We start from the raw sequence: 20,613 nt of genomic DNA, 5'->3' as shown, positions 1-20,613 counted from the left end.
CAGTAACATTAAACAAAGGTAAATTTAAAAAACGAATAACGAACTCCTTTGTTTAAATAGACTAATTTCAACCAAAAATTTGAAAAGAATTCAGCTACAGATTTTACAGCTTCAGAAAAACTCATTGATTTAGCAAACCTTTATAAAAAAAAATACTTCCTGTATTTTCCTCGTAATTTAGAACCATGTGAAAGTGAATATAATATTAAATATTTAACAGTTTTATTTTTTTTAATGCTGAACAATACATACTAAATCAATAAACGTGTCAAGTGTAAATTTCAACTCTTAAATCTATTGTCTAAACAATGTCAGCCAATATAAAATAGTAATCTAGTACTTTGTTTTCCTTAGATCTAGTAAATTTTCCTGCCAAATTTGCATGGTGGAGACTCTGACCTCTTGACGCCTGTACATTTTCTATAATAGCTGTGCACGAACTTACATTTGTTTATGGTCTGTAGAAATTTGTAATTCGTGAGGGGTAACGGTGAATGCTGTGGAGGGTGGAAGAAGGGGGTGTGGAAGTGAAGGGGAGGAGGAGTTTAGTTTAGAGAATGTTTAATTCAAGAAAAATCGAGTCTACAGCTATCAGAATTCGTTGGAAACCGTACAAGTTATGCGATAGGCGCAGATCACGTAACTACGGTCAAAGGCTTGCGCAAGGAAAAGGGGGGTTACATTCTATAATGCCCATTATATTTTTAGTCTTAAGATTTTTTTTTAAATTGTGAGGTTTGAAAAGTCGTAACTTATATTAAGTAATGGGAGGGAGCCTTGAGAAACTTATTTGCCCCTGGGTCCTTAGTTTTTTTTACGGCCCTGTTTATAATGTGTATTATATTTTTTTTATTTAGCTAAGTTAATTTTAATACCATATTAAGTTTTGTAACGTGATATTTGGGCAGCAGTAGGCCAAATGGTCAAGAGTGTAGGAGAAATGAATAAATAAATACATTGTTATTTCGATTTGTCTTTTAAGTTTAAATAATCAGTAGAAGTAAGACAATGTTTGGTAAAATAATAAACTATTACTGTTGGTTTCTTTAATTTTAAGTACGAATTAAAACAGCCATCAATGTAATTCAAAAATAAAGTTACAACTTGAATGGAAGCTTCTAATGAGCAAGTAATGTCCGTTGTACAATGATACGGAAGCAGAGACGCTTCACCTCACGGAACAGTACAATAGTACAGTTTTAGTACAATAGCACGCATGTGTACACGGACCTGTACGGATTAGCTCGGCATAGCTCAGCTCTTCCGTTTACGTTACTAGTTGCTATTAAAGAGAAGCTGTGTATTTGGCCGCGGAAGTAGCCATGTTGTTTTATGTTTTAAGTGCGTTAAAAATTGTTTCAAGTACAAGAATATTTAGTGTTCTACAATCACTTTGTGGTACATTTTTATTATATGTTTAAATCCTGACCTGGTTATTTTCTTGGAGCACAACTTTTTTTTCTTCAATTAAATTAATTGTTTGTAACCGTGAAAATCAATATCATTGGATGCCATTTGTTACGTTTCCGTGTCGTGAAGCGAGTCTGATGCTGGAATCACAACGACGCGACAGCAAAGTATCGCGTCATTGTAAACATACAGTTTTTTTACCTGCGCGTCAACCAATAACAAACTATTGTACACAGAAGCATTGAGCGCCAGAGGCCCCAAGCGCTCGTACCGGACCAAGCGAGCGCCAGAACTCACCAGAGCGAGCGAGGCGCCTTCGTGAGCGCTGCTGCAGGGCCACCGACTGCGTCGACCATGTGTTAAATGTAAAGTAAATATTTATTTACACTTGATAAATGTAAAATATCATTTTAAGATTAACCGTAAAAATTATAAAAAATATATTCATAAAAAAGTTAATTTCTTTTCTTTACTCTTAAATTACACCTGATGGTCCACGAGCGACTTTTTTGCGAATAAAATAATTACGGTAGTGTAGCGATACTACCCACCTCGTCTTTGTGATTTTCAGGAGACTTACCAAACGTGTTGGTGTGCCAAATAAAACTTTCTGGTAACGAAACTATCCTGGAATACATTTCGTACACTTTGATGGTAATATCAATAAATGATCGCAACTTACAAAGTACTTGAGAAATTAGAAAGGCGGTTCAAATTTTGTGCGATGGTATCTAGTATTTTTGCCGTAAATTGTATCGATGGTTGCGAAACGCCCGCTAGAATGCATTTAAATCAGTTTCTAGCCTCGCGCAGGGCACCGTTGAGTAAAACGGTTGCCAATCTGTTTCTCTACCGGGATTCGGTTTAGAAACGTTCTGGAATACTGCCTGCGATTTATTTTACGATTGTATCCCAAGGCAGTGCTTATTCACCAGCACTTTTTGACATGTCGTTCGTGAACGATTCGTTCAAAATGAACTAATATTTGAGCAAACGAAAGCACATGATTCGTTTGCTATCTAAAGAATCGGTTCTTTAATAGTCGATTACGAAAAGCTGAACACGATTCGGGAGAATATAAAACGCAGAAAGAATGAGAGAAGAAGTGGCCAGTCTGATTCTATCCTAAAATGACTCATGCCATTGTGAGTCAGAGTAATCAGTTATCGCAGCGTGCGTGTGTTTACAAGAGGAAACGATTACTGATTAAAGAAAAAGGGTAACATTACACGAGTGGAGGTTAGTGACTCAACAAGTATCGCAGTACAGTTATCTGTGATGCATTGTCTAGGTTTTGTTTACTAAAATTATCTGTGATAGCTTTGAAACGTGTTATCGCACTTTTTTTTTGTATCAGCTAGACATCTGAAATGTCAGATACCCGAGCCACCTATAAGTAACGAATACTCGAATGGATGAACGAGTTACACGACACTTGAGATATTCCAGTTCCCGTTGTCTGTAGTTAGAAATAAAATAACGAAATTAACGAATCTTTGGAAAGAATCATTTCACGGAACTGATTCAAATGAATCTATTCGGTCAATTGAATCATTCTGCCCATCACTATTTTGTAACTGCGCAGCATTACCTGAAACAAGCAATTTTAGAACGTTTTGTAAACTGTCACCCGGCACATCGTTTCATTCGATAACTTTTTTTCTGCTTATGCAACCTTCTAGAGCGCTTCAATATCCACACGACATCGCACAATTAACTCGTGTAACCCTTTCCGTTGCGAAGTTATGACTAATTCTTTGATCGCGCAGAGTGAAGTTCGAGGCTCTTTTTCAAACCCCCCTCCCTGTCAATGACTTAGGCGCACGATGGTGTAAGTGCACTAACAGGCAACGCACAGTGATCTATTTTCAAAATATATTCATCACTTGGCGATACAACCCTTGAATCATGAGATATTTAAAAAAAAAAAAAAATTGGCGATAACAAAAACGTTTCATCGCTAACTCTGGCGGAACCTTAGTATGGAAGCCTTTTGAAAAAAAGGTTTTACGTTGAAATGATTATATACGAGTTAATGGCGCCAGACGCGGGTCCGCCCTCTGGGCGAAATCAAAGAAATAGTGAACTCTGCGCATGCGCGGAATTTGGGCAACAGATCGGAAACTGATAGGGCACCAAAATCCGTTTCCTAAAAATAAGGGACTGGCCGTGTTATATCGTGCGCTAGGAATACGGTTAGGGTACAGATGTAGCATATTCAACACCTACACCTTTATATCTGTGACCTGGAATACCGGCCCTAGATAAGCTGCGGCTGCTGTAAACTCGCTCGACGTGATTGAGGTTATGTGCGCTTGGCGTTCTGCCGGAAGGCAGGCGCGTCTTGTCTGATCTGAGCCAACCAGCGACCAGCGAGCGGCCTGGCCGCCAGCTCCCCGCGGCAATTACGCCATTAAGGCAGCGCCGGTGACTCACCAGCGTGGGCTCGGTCCCACCAACATCCTCTATCGTCCCCCCCTGACCTTATTCCTCAAGGTCACCGCTTCATTTATCCGTGAAAACCAGGTCGTTCTGTACACTGGCGGATACGGGCAATTTTTTTTTCTGGGGAAGGGGAGGGAATTGAAAAAATAGAATAACATCTCAAATTTGAACACATGTAATAAAATGCATCACCCAAAAAAAATACTGATATTTTGAAATTTTTTCCCTTCAAATTCGGTTCTGGGGGGGGGGGGGATACATAAACACCCCCATCCCTCGAATTGCGTTCGCCACTGGTTTCGTAGGCATGATAACCCATACGGCACAAATATGCAATCTCTTCATCAAAGCTAAACGGACTTTAGTCCAAATCGGGTTATTTTCCCTTTATTTTACAATTTCCTAAAAAGTTCGTTTTCCAGCATAACTCTATTCTATTATGAGTCTATGTCAAAAGCTTCAGTCGAGCTGGAAGTAAGCCCACGTGTGGCTGTTGTAAGAAAATAATAATTTTTTTGCCGGCCACATGTATGAGAAGTTTGATGAAAAGAAAAACAGTATCATTGAAAGAACATTTATTTTTTACTCGTTTAAAATTGCTCAATCGTGACGTGAGTTCAAGGGCGAATTCTGGGAGGGGCAGGGAGGGTCAATGCCCCCCTTATATAGAGATTTTTTTCTCAGTAATAATGCAACTCATTAATCGGTTTAAAATTAAATCGACTTAATTATGTCATAATTTTTGGCCATTGACTATGAAAAATGATAGTCGTGTATTTAAATACGCCATAAAAATCAGAAGCAGTGGTATATAATGTAAGAATCTATCTTTCATAAGGAAAAAATTTGTATCAAATAATTTGAGGTTTTGAAAAAGCACTGAAGAGTCATCAGATAGCCTAAAAATGAGTCACAGCTGTTTACCGTTCGTTCCACCAAAGTAGTCTTGAACAGCGTGACGCATTGCCACGTAGCTTTTCTAATGCGTTATAAATACGTTGTGAAATAATAAATTATAATATGTAATATAAATACAATAATTTTATAAGTGTTTTATTAAAATACATGTTTACTTAAACAATCAGGGCCGGCGCGTCCATATAGGCGAACTAGGCAACCGCTTAGGGCGCCAAGTAGCTGGGGGCGGCGCAGCACGACACATAACAGCTGATACAGTATGTTTAACGATTATTGAAACTAGAAGAAAATGGATTTTTGTAACAGTTTGGAATGTTTATATTGATATAAGTAATTATTTAAAGTCCACGTGGACCTGTTTATGATTTGTACCAGTGGCGTAGCCAGGGGGGGGGGGGGGTGTTTAGGGGTTCAAACCCCCCCCCCCCTTAGCACTAAATCTTTAATTAATTTCTTATTCATCACTCAAAGAAATTTCATATTAAATTATTAAATTTTTACCATTACAATATTTAAATTTAAGTACCGAAAACTGCTAAAATAGCACTATTTTACACCTTCAAAAACAAATTTTCCCGGGGGAGGACCCCCGGACCCCCCGCTTTAATGCGTGGGGGCCATGCTTCTTAACACCCCCCATACACAAATCCTGGCTACGCCACTGATTTGTAATAAGTAAAAAAAAAAAAACACAAGCCTGCTTACATTTGATTGGAGACAATATCTTTGGCTTACGTGATGTATTTTGAGGCAAGGAAATTTTTTTTTGGGGTGTTCGGTGGTTGTGAAAAGGGGGGGGGGGGGGGGGGCATTAAGGTTTTTCGCCTAGGGCGCCATTTTACCTTGCACCGGCCCTGTAAACAATCGCTCACTTTATTTGTATAGACGAACCATTACTGCAAGGGGATGAAAAAAACTGGAGTATAAATTTTAAAAAATCATAATTTAATTTAATCTGTTGTTTTATTATAAATCTTATAAATATTATTACTAGTGGGGAAACAGGTCCGGAAAGGATAGCATAATTATAATGAAATACAGTTTTATTTATAAGCTAGTATTTAAACTGTTTGTTAAGTTATAACAATAATTTAATTGCTTGTCGACAAATTATTTTACTCTCTCATTTACTCTCCCCATCGGCTCTCACGACTGCTCGTATTTTACCTCTCGCCTCTGCCCCAACACACTGCTCGCAATACTCACTCATCCGCCGCTCATACAACACTCGGATGCTTCTGTCCCCGATGCACCAATCCTTGCACACGAAGTCCGCCGCTCGCCTTCCGCTGACGCCCACCAAGAGGTCACTCGTCCCCTTCACTTCACAGCCCTCGCACTCGAAGCTTTGAGAACAATGGCTTCCTAGTTACGCCTCTTCACGCAGGCGGGGCTCTGGGAACGTGCTGATCCCTCGAGAGCCGCAGAGAAATCTCCGGACTCTGTGGGAAAGTGCCCGGGAAAGGGGAGGGGGTAGAGAGACGCCGCTGCTAATCGGATTAGGCGCGTAGTGGTAATGGAGGTATGGGCGCCACCTGCATCGTGCCCCACCTGCAGACAGGCGCGCGGGCTGGCTGGCCAGTCTCGCCGCTAGAGTCCTCGTTACAATATTATCTTCAACTCTCCACTGAAATAATTTTTTTACGACCCACCATTATTGCAAGGGGTAAAAAATAACAGGCGTTGAAAGAGAAAAAAATAATAATTTCGTTAGTAAGGAAAATCCGTTCAAACCATTTGGAAACCTTATAAATATTATCTAAAACTTTTGTCTGAAACAGTTTTGAAACAACCAACCATTGCTACTAAGGGTGAAATAAATATTGGTTAAAAATAAATAGTGTTTAAAAAATAATGGTTAAAGGACAAAATAATTCATAAATTTTAGTAAGCATAGTCTGAAGGTCGTTCTTAGTTATTCAATGCTGGATGCATTGTATTAAAACCATTCGAAACATTTTTACTGCATGAAATATTAGAAAAAGGTTTAATTCATAAATTTTGAATATTGAAGAACATATAGGATGTTATGTAACTTAAGTTCTCAAAATGATCCAGAAATTTCTAAAAGTTTCCAGTATAAATGGGTGCTTCAAAAGCTACCTGCGTCTGTAGACTATGCTGAGATTTTTTTACAACAGACTTTAAAAATTTTAACTTTCTGTTTTAAAATATTGCCAAGAATTATTGTAAAAACAGTTTTAACATTACTTAAGAAAATGTTAAAAATTTCGTGCCAATAAATGATGTACTTATCACCATGCCTTAACCAGGTAATATTTAAATAATAAACCACAGTAAATTCTTATTACTAAAAAACTATTGACTTTAAGATGGCTTCTTTTTCGGTCTCTCTCTTTCTACCTCTTTCCTCTTATTTTTTATATCAATTCATCCTTGAATTAAAAAAGAAAAAGTTAAACCTGCATTACATCTATTTGGCTCTTTTAATATTTACATATTATTGAAATACTCATTAAGAACATTTAAGTTTTATTTTGCATATATTTAATATGACTAAATGTCAAAGAAAAGTGTTGTGTCAGTTTTGCGCCGTACCCATAAGAAAACCCACAACAATTGGTAATAGAAAAAACTTTCCAAGATAAATGTAAATGCTACATCATGACAAATTAAAATTTATTTCAGATAAATTCACTCTAGCCTATCACGTTGTCATATTCTCTCAACTTTTAAGATGCGTAATTGCGACAGCATGGTCGATGGCGCCCTGCTCCTTTACATGCCAACTGAAGTAGCACTGCGGGTCTTGTGTGGATGTAGCCAGGAATATCTAAAGGCAGTAAAGGGAGAAGTGATTTCACCGCCCCTATCCCCCCGTAGATCCCTCTGTCATGGGACCAGCTAGGTGCCCCTACTGAGAAGGTTAAAAGGATGTTACTAACAGAATACATTACATTTCAACAAATAGGGAATATTTATTTCATATAAATATTAAAACATCGATTGTCTAATAAACTAAAAAGCAAAGAAATATCAATAATTTTAACAGTTAACTGTTACTTGTTGGTTGTCAGTAGTAATGTTTAGCTGTCAGTACTTACCTTGGGTTAATTTAGATGTCTCTGTGCACTGTGCGTTTTCAGGAACACAAGTAATATATTCAAGCTATTCTCACTTGACTACATGTCACGATTTTTTATTTTTTATTTTTATTTTTTAAAGCGATGGGTGACTTAAACTCCTCCCTTCCCTCTTGGCCAAGTCTTCGTCTCTCCTGCTTTCCAAACGGATGAACTGTCATCACTCCCGTCCTTGTCACATAAAAAAAAAAGAAGCTAGGTTTCAGTATTCGCCAAAAATGTGTAACATCTAACCTCGGTAACGAGTAAATTCATGTGTTATCTTTCAAATACACTTCTAACGCGAAACTCGGGCATGAAATTTAATGTAGAATAATTTAAAATAATGCCGAGCGTGATAAATATACACGCAAAATGTTTTTTTTTCCAACTACATTTCTTGAAGCGAATCACGAGTAGTTTCCGCACCCACCACTAGAATTCGTTGCCGGAGCAGTTCCGTCACCTATGGAATCATTCGATTTGCAGAGCGAAATTTTAAACTTTATAATGAAACGGCTCCGTTTAAAGTGAAAAATACTTCAAAATATACTAAACACCAGCTATGGAACTGATTTTCGACTGATAATTTTATTAAAATACTGCCCATCATGTTGAATTATGTATATAAAGTATGTATATAAAGTTTCTCTTTGGTTGTGAACTTTAGCTCGCGCCATCCGCCACAGATGGCAGCATCGTGTTTGCACATTTCCGTTCCATGCAACTTCTGATCCATTCATGAAATTACTCCAATCAAATGCCGTATACCGAGAGCTAAGACGTAACACATCAAAAATTGTCTTCCGTTTCTTGTTTACTCTAGCAAAAGGCTTTCCTCACAACTCGACGTTGCGTTCTGCTTCTGGACAGAACATCTGCCTTTGTTGTGGTGGTATATTAATATAGTGCGACGAACGCGACACTATATATTATAATAATTTTTTTTTTTTTTAACAAATCAAGTTCGACACCATCTGTGACGTCCGCGCGACGATATGTTAATTATACTGCCTCTGTTTACTTTCAAGGCCCCCGTTCAGCTGTAGCGTAAACGCGTTACGGCGAATACTGTTGCTCGTCACCCTATTCTTCTGTTCTCCCCCTCCCAGGCCATGCTCTTATTCCCCCCTCCCCTTTTCCTTCCCAATCCCTTTACTGCTGGTCTTGAGACGACTTGGCCCACTGTCTCGTAATGCGTCCGAATCGCTCTTCCCTCTTCAGTTCAGTTTGCCACAGTTGGCGCGCCAATTACACAATACACGTTTTGTGTTGCGATATTGCAAAATAATTATTTTTGTGGTTAATACTAACGTGTTAACACACGAAGGTATTGTGTACATGTCACACAGACCATTGTGACCGCGTGCGTAAAAATAATTATGTCGGAATCACTGTCTTAGAAATACAGGTCTGGCCACTACTGTACATAAGACTGTTGATTTAAATTTAATAGTTTCTCGGTTACTCGCAAAACTACTTGAAAACCCTCTATGGTGCACCAGCAGGGGCGCCCGCAGGATTTTTTCCCAGGGGGGGCAAAGTCAGCTGTTTCATAATTTTATACGCTAAATATAGGGATTGAAAAAATAATACAAAACATTTTCAAGGAAATATAACTGTCTGTTTATTACTATTCTTCACACAATCACACATTTTTCATTTTAACAGGAACTGAACGCGCCTGGAGTCAACGGCAAATGCGCCAACAACTTTTTCAATGAAATTGTCCTTGTCTTCTTTAATTTGGCCTCTGTGTACAGAGAGTAGACTCAGTCCATTCAGGCGACTATTTGACATCGTGCTTCTTATCCACGTCTTTACTCGTCTGAGAGTGCTGTGGATCAAACATTCTAAGATTAGTTATTGCCAAGAGATAATAGAGCAAGAACAAGTAAACATATGAATTTAAAGTACATTCATAATGTAGGCATATGTAGGCCTATTTGCTTTTACTAGTTACTAGCAAAAGGAAAAGAGCATAACATGTAAAAATTATAACTATATAATTATTTATTTGTAGAAATAATTTTTAAGGATACAAGCTGAACTGTTTAAAAGATGATATGGTTTTTAGAATATAAAAAAATTGTTTTATAACCTAAATAGTTTTGCCGCAACATTACTTGTTAACACTATTACTTCGACACTTAATTTATATCTAAAGTTTTTTTTTATTAATTGTGTTTGAAATAGTTCCATTTTAATTCACCTCAATGTTTAAATAGATTCGTTCATTCATACATATATCTATCAAATATAATTTTGTTGACTTACCTGAATGACCTTTCGACCGTGCATGTTGTTGGTGGTAAGCATAATGCAATCTGAAGACATTTTGCCACTGCAGGCAAAAAATAGGCGTGCTCATGTTGTAGTATGTCTATAAAATGCATATTTTTCAAGTCTTCATCATTGGTCTGAGAATTTTTCCAGAGAGTGTACCATACAGTGACCTCGTTCTGGAAATTGTCCAATAGCTTGGAATATATTTTACCAACTTCTTCCAAGGATTTTTATATTCTTCCTTTGATATTTTTTTTATTTCTCTTGGGTGCAACTTGAAAATTTCAAATGCAGCCCGATGACGGATGGAGAATCTGTCTTTCAACGATTGTATCAAGCAGTCCAAGTAGGGAAGATATATTGATAATCTGTAGTACTCATTGATTGTTTCGGAAGGCTGATTTGCACGATGTGTTTGCTTTTGTACTACTCGAGGTTTTGAAAGAATAATGCCTAGAACTTCAGCATTTTTTACAACTATCTTCATTATTTTGTCAAACTCTTGGACACTTTCTTCTCTGTGCGCTTCGAAAGTGGAAATTAACTGTTGAATATGGTTTGATACTCTCAACAAATCAACTCTCGGGCTTTGAAGCAATTGACTCACAACCTCAAGTATGCCAGAATACTGGGCTATGATCTGCAAGCAGATTAGAGATGTTGATGCTGTAAACGCACAGTGAAGCTGGAAAGCCTTCTGCCTTGTATCTTTGTTTCCATCTGTGGACATGGTTTCAAGTGCTTGCATAATGTCCACAAACTTGTTATTGAACTTTCTAATTGACTTATATTTATATGTCCACCTGGTCTCACAGAGCGTCTGAAGTGTGCCAACAATTTCTCTTCTCTGCCCATTTTCTCGAAAAAACTTAATTGTCTCTTTTATTGTCCCTACAGTATTCCTAATCTGTGGCAAGGTGTTTGAATCGTGGACAGCTAAATTGAGACTATGGCTTGAACAATGGAAAAATAAAGCCATAGGATACTCGTCATTTATTCTTTTTTGTACCCCTGTAACATGTCCAGCCATTGTACTGCATCCATCATATCCCTGGCCAACAGCATTATTCAAGTTTAAGCCCCATGTTTTAAAGGCAGAAGTAATCGCGTTTGCCACGTTTTCGGCATCTAAACGACCTTTTAAGGGTGTGAAACCCAGAAAATCTTCCTTAATACAATTTTCAGTCTTGTCTAAACATCTTACTCCCAGTGACAACTGTTCTGTTCCTGAAGTATCCATAGTCTCATCATCCATAATTGAGAATATTTCATTTCTCTTTACTTTTTCAATAAGATCATGTCTTAAAACTGTTGCGCTGATTTCAATTAGTTCATTTTGAACTCTGTGTGAGATGTAGGTGGCATTTTTTGGTGCGTTCTTCAAGTGGTCTGCCAAAATAACGTCACCTGACTCTTCCCGAAAACTCAGCAAGTCGTTAAAAACAGCGTGCTTGTCTGTTTTTCCTCTTAACGGAAGATCATGGAGAGCATAAAAAAGGATGGATGACAGTATTGGTTGTATCTTTTTTCGGTTTGCTTCTATCTGTTGTGCTAGCCCTTCATTTACCAGAACATCAATACTTTTCTGTTCACATTTCATGATAGACAAGAAATTAGTATACTTTTCCAAAGCCTCCTGATGCCATGCAGAACCTGCATGTGATTTTGCACTTTCATGAAATTTTTTGTAATTATTAAAGGGACGTGTAATAAAACCACCCTGATAACTACCATGACTCACTCGTGGCTTAAACAAAACACACAACTTACAAAATGCACCTTTGGCAACTTCAGAGTAAGCCAACCAATTGTATTCATTTAACCACTAGTGCCGGAAAGGCCGTTTTTTATCAGTTACATCATTTTTAAAATTGTATTTAACCTCAGGTTTACATAAATTCGTATTCGTTAAAAACAAATATTTTAGGTCATCTTTAGGATTTTCATGGAGATAGCTACCAATATCAAATGAGTTATCTGTTGTTGATTGTGTTTGCGTTGATGATGACGGTAGGGAAAAGGGTGCTGATAGATTCGAAGGAAATTCTAAACAGCCATTATTTGATTCACTTGAAGTAGTTTTGGGTTGTTGAGAATCACTGCTGCTTGATGGTAAAGCAAGACGTATGAAATCACCTTCAGTTTCAGCAGGTCCACGACTTTTTTTAACACATTCGATCATTTGATGGTTATGGTTTTAAACTTCACTACCGTCATTAACTTTCTCATGGTCAACTTTTAAACGCTTGTGTAAAAACTTCCTAATATCCATTAAAATTACAAGTTTATTAATAACAACTATATGATTAATCAATGCATTAATTCTATTTGGAGTTTGACATTTGGTTGTGAATTACAGATTTACCTGTTGATTTCATAATGTGCCAATGTGGTTCTGTATTTAGTAACCTAAAGTCAACACCTTCAGTTTTCAGTAAGAAATTCTATGCACAATGGTTGAACTCAGTTTAACAATAGGCCTAGCGAAAACTTGCTTGCTAATAACTTCTTCATCTTCTCAATAAAACACAAACGGATGACAAGTGTAACCACTAACCACAATAAAAATTCAATCAATGTTTCACAGTATTAGTTGGAACATTGCGGAATCACACACAACACTCTGTACACTCTCCAATGACTGCACTGCATACTCCACTCCCAGTCTACAGACTAGCTCGAGCTCCTAAAGACAGTCCCGTACTACCAGCCAAGGCACGTCTGCGCATGCGCGCGCTTGTCACCCTTTCCCCCCCCCCCCCCCCCCCCCACCAACGGGTAACTCTTAACGGCACTACCTTACCCCTCCCTTCCTATTCTTCGATATTCCCGTGATCACATTTGGAATGTGCGGTAGGCATTACGGCAGAGTGTAACGTCTAAATAAATACCATATCTGTAATATATATTACTATACATTTAAAATTACAGTACTTTTTTTCAATTACGATATAATCATTCATGGAGAGTGAATAAAAAAAAAGAAATTAATAAGTAAACAGTCCGAGAATTACTGCCATATTCTAGCCTTTAAGTAATGTATAAACATATATTTGTGAATAGTAATTTTCTATGAGTGTAAAAAATTAAAATTTATGACGTCAATACTTGGATATGACTGTTATAAGTATAAATACATTCAACTACAAAATATTTTAGAATAAATCATTATGTAGTCCACGACAAATATAATTTAATTACCGTACATGAAATACTATGCAATGAGCAATCGGCTTTAGCGCCAAAGTTTGGCCTGCACCCTGACCTGTATTACCGGACGTTAGCGTTTCGGCCGAAGTGTCCGCATTATCCGACGAGATTGCTTTTGTAGGAAAACACCTAAGCTCGAGTTTACTATTTTGTTTTTAATAAGTAATGACACTTTGTTGAGAATGTTGGAGGTCGGTAGACGGAGGGGCGATACGAACAATCCTTAATTTTATACCGCATCACATTTACGAAATGAACGAAATAGAAAAGGCAGTTAGAAATTATATGTATTCTTCCATAACATAGAAGAAAAAAAATTAGATTTTCTTGACCGTTCAGCTGACAAATTGTGCTGGCAAAAATATCGAACTAGATAATGTTAAAATAAGTCTAACTTATTATTAACTACTCGCGGCTTCGCCCGCGTGAGAAATAAGTATGAAGACAGCCTATCAAAATGCTGTAAAATATGTTTTAAAATGGAAAATGAATTTATTTAATTGTTATTACCAAGTATTTCAAAACGCTAGCAAATTATTAACAGAAAAATACCATACAATAAATTTTAACTACACCGAGACAACGAAACCAAATTACAAAGCTAAATCAATGAAACTATGTAAACCATATGTAATCAAAGCTTGATTTCCCTGACAATTATCAATTCAAACCCAGGTAACCAAAAAATAAACCACTAGTATGTGTATATCGTGAAGACATGCATATCACTAGGAAATTAAGTTTCAACAATGCCATGGCAAAATCCTTTCAGCCATTTCAGCATGAAGAAGTAATTACATTATTACGGTCCAGATCTATCTCACAGGAACCGTACATTTTTCCGGGATAAAAAATTAGCCTATGTTTTTATCGGGCCTCTAAACTGTCTGCACACCAAAAATCAGGTTGATCGGTCACTCCGTTGAAGCGTGAAAGATGGAAAAATAAACCAATAAAACATAATAAACCAACAAACACACTTTAGGATTTATTATATGTGTATGAATGAATGGACTTAGTGTTTTAAAGACTTTTAAGGCTTTCAGCATTTTTTTTTTGCATTTAATCATTACACATATGTCAGGCAATCTTAAAATTTGTTTATAAAATCTAATGCCTTATAACTTTGATACAGGATTAGTATATAGGTACTAAACTTCAAAATAAAATAAAATTTAATTTAATCATATATTGAAATTATAATAAATAGCATGAAATAATTCCAACAATGGAATGGAAATATACATATACATGTCTTTACAGTGTAAAAATTACCTTTTCGTGTCACTGACAATGTATAGATATTATGAGGGCGGACTCAGTGGCACCATAGAAATTTATTTCGGGAGGGGAGTTGAAAAAATTATCAAATAAGAATTTTTGTGTTACAGAAAACTTACGTCAAGGGGCTTGGACGTTACATTATCATTCTCAACACGCATCACTGCCTCTGTGGTTTATGATTCCAGGCGTATACATGTTCTCTTATATCATTTAGACTGTATGTTTGTTGGCGCATCCACATTGTAAGGGTGATTCTCGCGGCGCTGATGCCTTCGAAGTGTTAGAAAACTGTGTAAATTTATTTTCAGATAGGGTTCCGTGACCCTTTCCAAGGTCATTCATTACACGCGCACTCTTTTTTTATTTTATTTCCAAGTTCCGCGCTCCCCACCCCTTCAACTCTTCCACGCCGTCCTCGCTTCACCTTCCCACCGTCTTAAGGCCTGTCGCGCATGCGCAGAAAGATTCTGGCGCATAGTACCGGCGGGCATCTTGATGGGAGCGGGCGGGAAGAGACCGTGGAGGGGGGAGAGTCTGACGTCCAGCATGGTGTAGGGGTGGAGCAGGCGGGAAGAGTCGACGTCCGGCATGGTGTTGGGGAGGGAGCGGGCGGGAAAAGACCGTGGAGGGGGGAGAGTCTGACGTCCAGCATGGTGTAGGGGTGGAGCAGGCGGGAAGAGTCGACGTCCGGCATGGTGTTGGGGAGGGAGCGGGCGGGAAAAGACCGTGGAGGGGGGAGAGTCTCAGACTAGAGTGGCAGCCGGCAGCTGAGTTGACACATCATCCAGCTACGATCGTCGATCATCCAATTATTTTGCACAATAATTAATTACCGCTGCAGTTGTTAATAAGTTATGTGTAATTTTCTTCAAATTATATGTTAAAAGTATTTTTCACTCAAAATCTCAGGGGGGCAACTGCCCCTACTGCCCCCCCCCCCCCCCCGCGGGCGCCCCTGTGCACCAGTACAGCCATGCCGTGAATGAGCATTTTAATTTACAAACTTTTATACCAAAACTGTTTACCTATTGATATTTTCAGTTAGTTTTATTGATATATATTTTTAATTTTAATAGGTTACTAAATTAACAGCACTTCTGCACCAGTGGTGCGGGCAGTTTTATTCAGTCACAAGGGTGTCAAAAATACGACATTGGCGAACAGGCAAGTTTCCCAATTGAAGTCAGTAGTCATGATATTTGGAATATACATATCACAGTTTGGCCAGTATGAAAAGTGAAGTAAAAAAAATTCCATCCCTCTCTGCACAGCCTATAGGCTTAGGTAGATTTAGAAGTACCTACTGCTTCTGGAAATGTTCTGGAAACGGATATAAACTTGAGGAACATTTTAAGAACTAATGTATATAACATCCTATATGTTCTCCAATATTCCAAATTGATCGATTAAACATTTTCTTACATTCCATGCCACAATACTGTTTTAAAAGATTTTAAAATTCTTTTGACAATATATAGAAAGTTAAACACAAATAAGAATGGCTTCGATAGTGTACAATGGTACAGAAGAGTTGTTTACTTTTTTTTATTCCCACTTGAGGTTTTACAACCCCTTGCAGTATAATGAAATATTGTTTTGGACCAAAGTTTTAGAAAATTTGTAGAAGATTTACAATTAATTGTTAGATTTAAAAAAAAAATAGTTTTTACCATAAATAAGAACGGATTTAACATGGTATGGAAATTTAGTTTTTTTTTAAAATATTTCTACCCTTGTTATTTTCAACCCCTTGGGCAATCGTTTGTCTTATCAAAAAGTGTTTCAGACAAAAATTTTAGTTAAAAATTATAAGATTTACAAACAATTCGAACGGATTTTGATGGTGTGCCTATAAGGAAGTTGAGAATTTTTTTGTCCTCCCTTGCAGTAATGGTTGATGTTATCAAAAATGTATCCAGACAAAGGTTTTTGGTATTACTCCTACGAGTTATAAAACGTTGTTCAAAAGATGCTATATTAGTCATATTATAGGGGTTATAGCGATTTTTCTGTTTATAATGGCGTATGTCCAAAAAACTGCATTAAATCAAAATTCCTCATTTCATGAATCATTTAAAGAATGTAACATTACTGTTGCCATAACTGTTAAACGTGATAAGTGCGTATCGTATTACTTGCAACTTCAGAACAGACAGCCACTCCATTGCTTATTCTTCAATGGGAACTGTAGTTACATTATAATGAATAGTCCGGTGAATGCTAAAAGTAAGAATTAAGTTATTTCACCATTTATTATCGGTGGGGTATTGTAGCTATTCGATTTAAATTGTTTGTTACAAATATCGACAGGACATCTATTACAATATTAAATTATCAACGGCAACGTTAGTTAGACAAACCCACAACTATTCACTATTCAATTATATAATACATTACGCCTTAAAGTAGGTAGGTTTGAACGTAGGTAGGTAGGTAGGTATGTAGGTACGTATTTCGCAGGTTTTTTTTGTCGGTCGTAACCCGTAATTACCGCGCTTTGAAACCAAACCGTAGATATGGCATTACCTACGTGCTACAATACACCGATAAACAAGTTACCCACACGACAAACACAAGTTCATGACAGGTTGACGTTGCCTGGCTGAAGAGCACGTGCTTGCTTCTAAAGCGCGCTTGTCACTTTCTTTCAAACGTGACGTCACAGCTCTCTCCTCGGTGTCTCCCTTCCTCTTTCTTTCCACACACTCTCTCTCTCACGTTTAACAAAGCCGGTCTCCCGCCCGCCGTCGCCTGACTGGTCTCAGGCAGCACCAGCACCGTTCGCGTGCCGCCGAGCTAGCCTTGCAGTGTTGCCAACTCTCAGGGCGTGTGTTGTGCCATGAAGCGGCGCGGCGTGGCGCGGCAGTCGTGTCTGCCGTTGTTGTGAAGCTCCACCTTCGAGAGGCAAAGCTGCGCGTGCTGTTTCGTGTTTCCCACCTGCTCTGCGATGGCGGTGCCGCAGTACGCGCCCAAAGAAACCGACGCTTCGTATTTCAAACCGTACAGGAAGAACCCGTGGCAGTCACCTCAAAGTTTCGTGTACAACCAGAAGGATGGAACCTTTTTGGGAAGGGATGCTGCAAGCTGGGGTAAGCTGAGAATATTTTTGTTACTCGCTAGTGTTTATGGTTGCTAAACATGAAAAAATATATATTTTTTTCTAGATTTTTTCTAACCACGAGGCGAGGTACCAGGTTCAGTTTCGGTCAGTCACCGTTGAAATGATACTGCTTTCTTTTGTTTGGCGCGTCATGTGAAAACGATTACGGTAGCAACAGTTTTGTTTATGTTTATAGTCCACATTGTGTTCAAGAAATCCGTAGCACTATGTCTTGTGGGTTTGGATTTTTACTTCGGATGTAATTTGCTTTTGAAATTAGTCATTTAGCTAGTTATTACACCAAATTAATTATGAAAACTGGCCTACAAATTCCAAGGAATGCGGCAGACGTAGAAGCGAACCACGCCCTTGGGCTTAAGCCAGAACTTTTCCTTTGGCGTTTAGTGCATTATTGTATAGAGGAAACAAAATAAAGAACAAAACATTCTGGAGTATGCGAAATTAATTTACCAGATTTAATTGTTCTTGTGGGTACATTTATAAACAAGGGATTATTTTTTAAAAATAAAAGTGATGCGGGGAACGCCTGGAACTGTTTCGACCATCATGTAAAAAATATATAATGAATAAATGTAAGATATTTTATTAATTTTCTTATGCATTCAAATATCGTTAAAAACTAATTGCCTTTTTCTGATTATTTTTTTGTTATTACGTCACTGTTTCCTGGGCCTATCGCTGGTCAAGATGAGATGTACATTCCCCCCCCCCCCCCTTCAAATAGTTTTAATGATGTGACTGACAACACACAAGTTACCGTAACGACGCGACGGTTCGGTTTACCATGGTTCCTTGTCTATCTAAAAGTGGCAGTGAGTTTCCCCCCCCCCCCCCCCCCCCCAACCAATCAGTGATCTCCAATCCGTGTCAAAGGGTGGAATAATTCTAAAAGTAATTTGTTAACTAAACCCATCATATCTTTAGCCGCAAAATAATTTCTTGATTTTTTTTATCTTATAAAAACCTATTATTTATATTTTAGTGGGCTTTACGTCTGGTTCACGAGGTTCTTGGTGATGTGTATAGAATAAATCTGATGTAGCCAATAGCAGTTAACATGCCCAACGTTCGCTTGGAGTGATTTCAGAAAACCACAGAGAACCATAATCAGGAAAACCGGAAGTCGAACCAATGTTCGCCCTAGTCCCAGTGTAATTATTTACCATCGCTACGATTAACTCGGTTTTTCCATTTGTACCTTGTAAACAGTATGTCGGCTTGACTTGCTCGTTTACAGTCGCACCAACCATCCCCCTCTACAATCATTACATGCAGCCCCCTCTCCAACCCACGTCATAAACTGTTTTAATGTTCTAGAATCCATAGCACCGTTATCCATCACGTCATAGGCGTAGCGCGGCGTCAGCAACCAGCTTATACGCCACGTTTCTAGACAATTTACCCATAGAGCACGAGTTTCAGAAATGTAATACACTATTTCCGGAGTGTAATGTTACTGCAATGTTTCATAAATGTGACTGAAACTTAGTCTTTATGGTTGCTTATACCTACGATTATTCTAGTTGTTAGGCATATCCTAGGATTTCGCCGTGCCTAGGTAGGTATAGGTAGGTATTTACCTGAAATAATAACGTTTATTCTATGGAAGGACGAGCATAATGTCAGAAATCCGAGTTAAAAATCATTTGAGCGTGTGGCCGGTACAAATTTTTGATTTCCAATTAAGGGGAAAGAGATGGGAACAGAAATACGTCGTATTATTTTAAATAGTTTGTAAACCTTAACTTTTTTAATTGTTGATATTGAAATTTTGCCCTTTTTTAGGTAGAGATTTACAATGACTGTAAAATAGTGTATATTTGAGATTATTATAGCCGTGCAAGAGCGTACGGAAAATTTCGTTGAGTGGAGGGGTTATAGAACCACTTTGCACGCGGTTTGCTTTCAAATTCTTTCCTTTTGTTGGTGGGAATGGGCCATTTTTTTTAGGATTTTGGGGGTGGGTTGGGGGTGATATATCTCTCATCTCGCTCTGCGTACGCCCTTGCAGCTGTAGTCATGCCAGTACATAATGAGTTCAATACTGAACGCCAATTACCTCACAGGGCAAACTGTTCGTAGCAGCTAGTCACTATATAAAATTATATAATATTGTGTGCTGTAAAGTAGCCAAACTGAAAATCAGACTATATAAAATTGTAATGGCTGAAAAACTGATCAATATGTCTTCTTCTGGTTCTAAGGGACGGTAGAACTCGTAGGTCTGGGAGGGGGTAAGGGTTATATGTCTCCTTTATCTGCCTTAATAAGAGTCAGTTTCTTAGAAGGGATAATAATCTCTCAGTCCGCTGCAGTCGATGAACTTTGTGACCCGATTTGTGTTAATAAACGACGTAGGTAGCCTGCATAAATTAACTTCTTAAAATAAATGTATTGCTATAATTTTTAAGTGTTCATCCTATTAACTTAGTGGTCAGAGATTCTGTCTGGTGCCTGGTGATCCAAGGGTTCCTGGGATTTATCACTCGTGTGGAATTACCTCCTTTGGTCCGGGACTGGGTGCTGTGTTGTCCCTTCACCTCCCCGTTGCAGAAGGCAACGGAGATTCATTTCAGGTTCACCTCGCCTAGTTCGTCCCAGTCAATCCATTGCTCATAATTCTGTGATGATGGCTGGGTACATTCAACTCCGGGTTGATCCATTCATTATTATCATGATCAACATCTTCCAGTCAGGGGTTATTTGTGTTGGCGAGGCGGTATGATAAGGGGTCGCTCGCTGGTGCTTTCAGCGTGGTATCGCCTCTAAGTGTAAGAATCTGAACTGGCACGTAGTCTTTACGTCGTGCATAGGACAACTATGAGATTTGAGTGTAAATCGTAACATTATATGACA

General features: G+C 38.1%; 1 protein-coding gene across 2 annotated transcripts in view; it reads left to right on the top strand.

Moving 5' to 3' along the window:
* LOC134544660 (sodium/potassium-transporting ATPase subunit beta-2) overlaps positions 1–20,613 on the top strand; it is a 94,989-nt gene that overhangs the window by 27,377 nt on the left and 46,999 nt on the right. Inside the window, exon 1 of one of the 2 annotated variants that reach the window (XM_063388502.1) lies at positions 17,200–17,725. The exons of the other annotated variant lie outside the window; for it this stretch is intronic. Within the exon in view, the coding sequence (XP_063244572.1) occupies positions 17,584–17,725 (142 nt within the window). The 5' untranslated portion in view covers positions 17,200–17,583. Of the gene's footprint in view, positions 1–17,199; positions 17,726–20,613 lie in introns of those variants that run through there. 2 annotated transcript variants of the gene reach the window in all.

This window comes from Bacillus rossius, chromosome 1, assembly GCF_032445375.1.
Source record: "Bacillus rossius redtenbacheri isolate Brsri chromosome 1, Brsri_v3, whole genome shotgun sequence".
Taxonomy (NCBI): domain Eukaryota; kingdom Metazoa; phylum Arthropoda; class Insecta; order Phasmatodea; family Bacillidae; genus Bacillus; species Bacillus rossius.
Note: the sequence above shows the minus strand (reverse complement) of the source record. Positions and strands in the feature narration are given on the sequence as shown.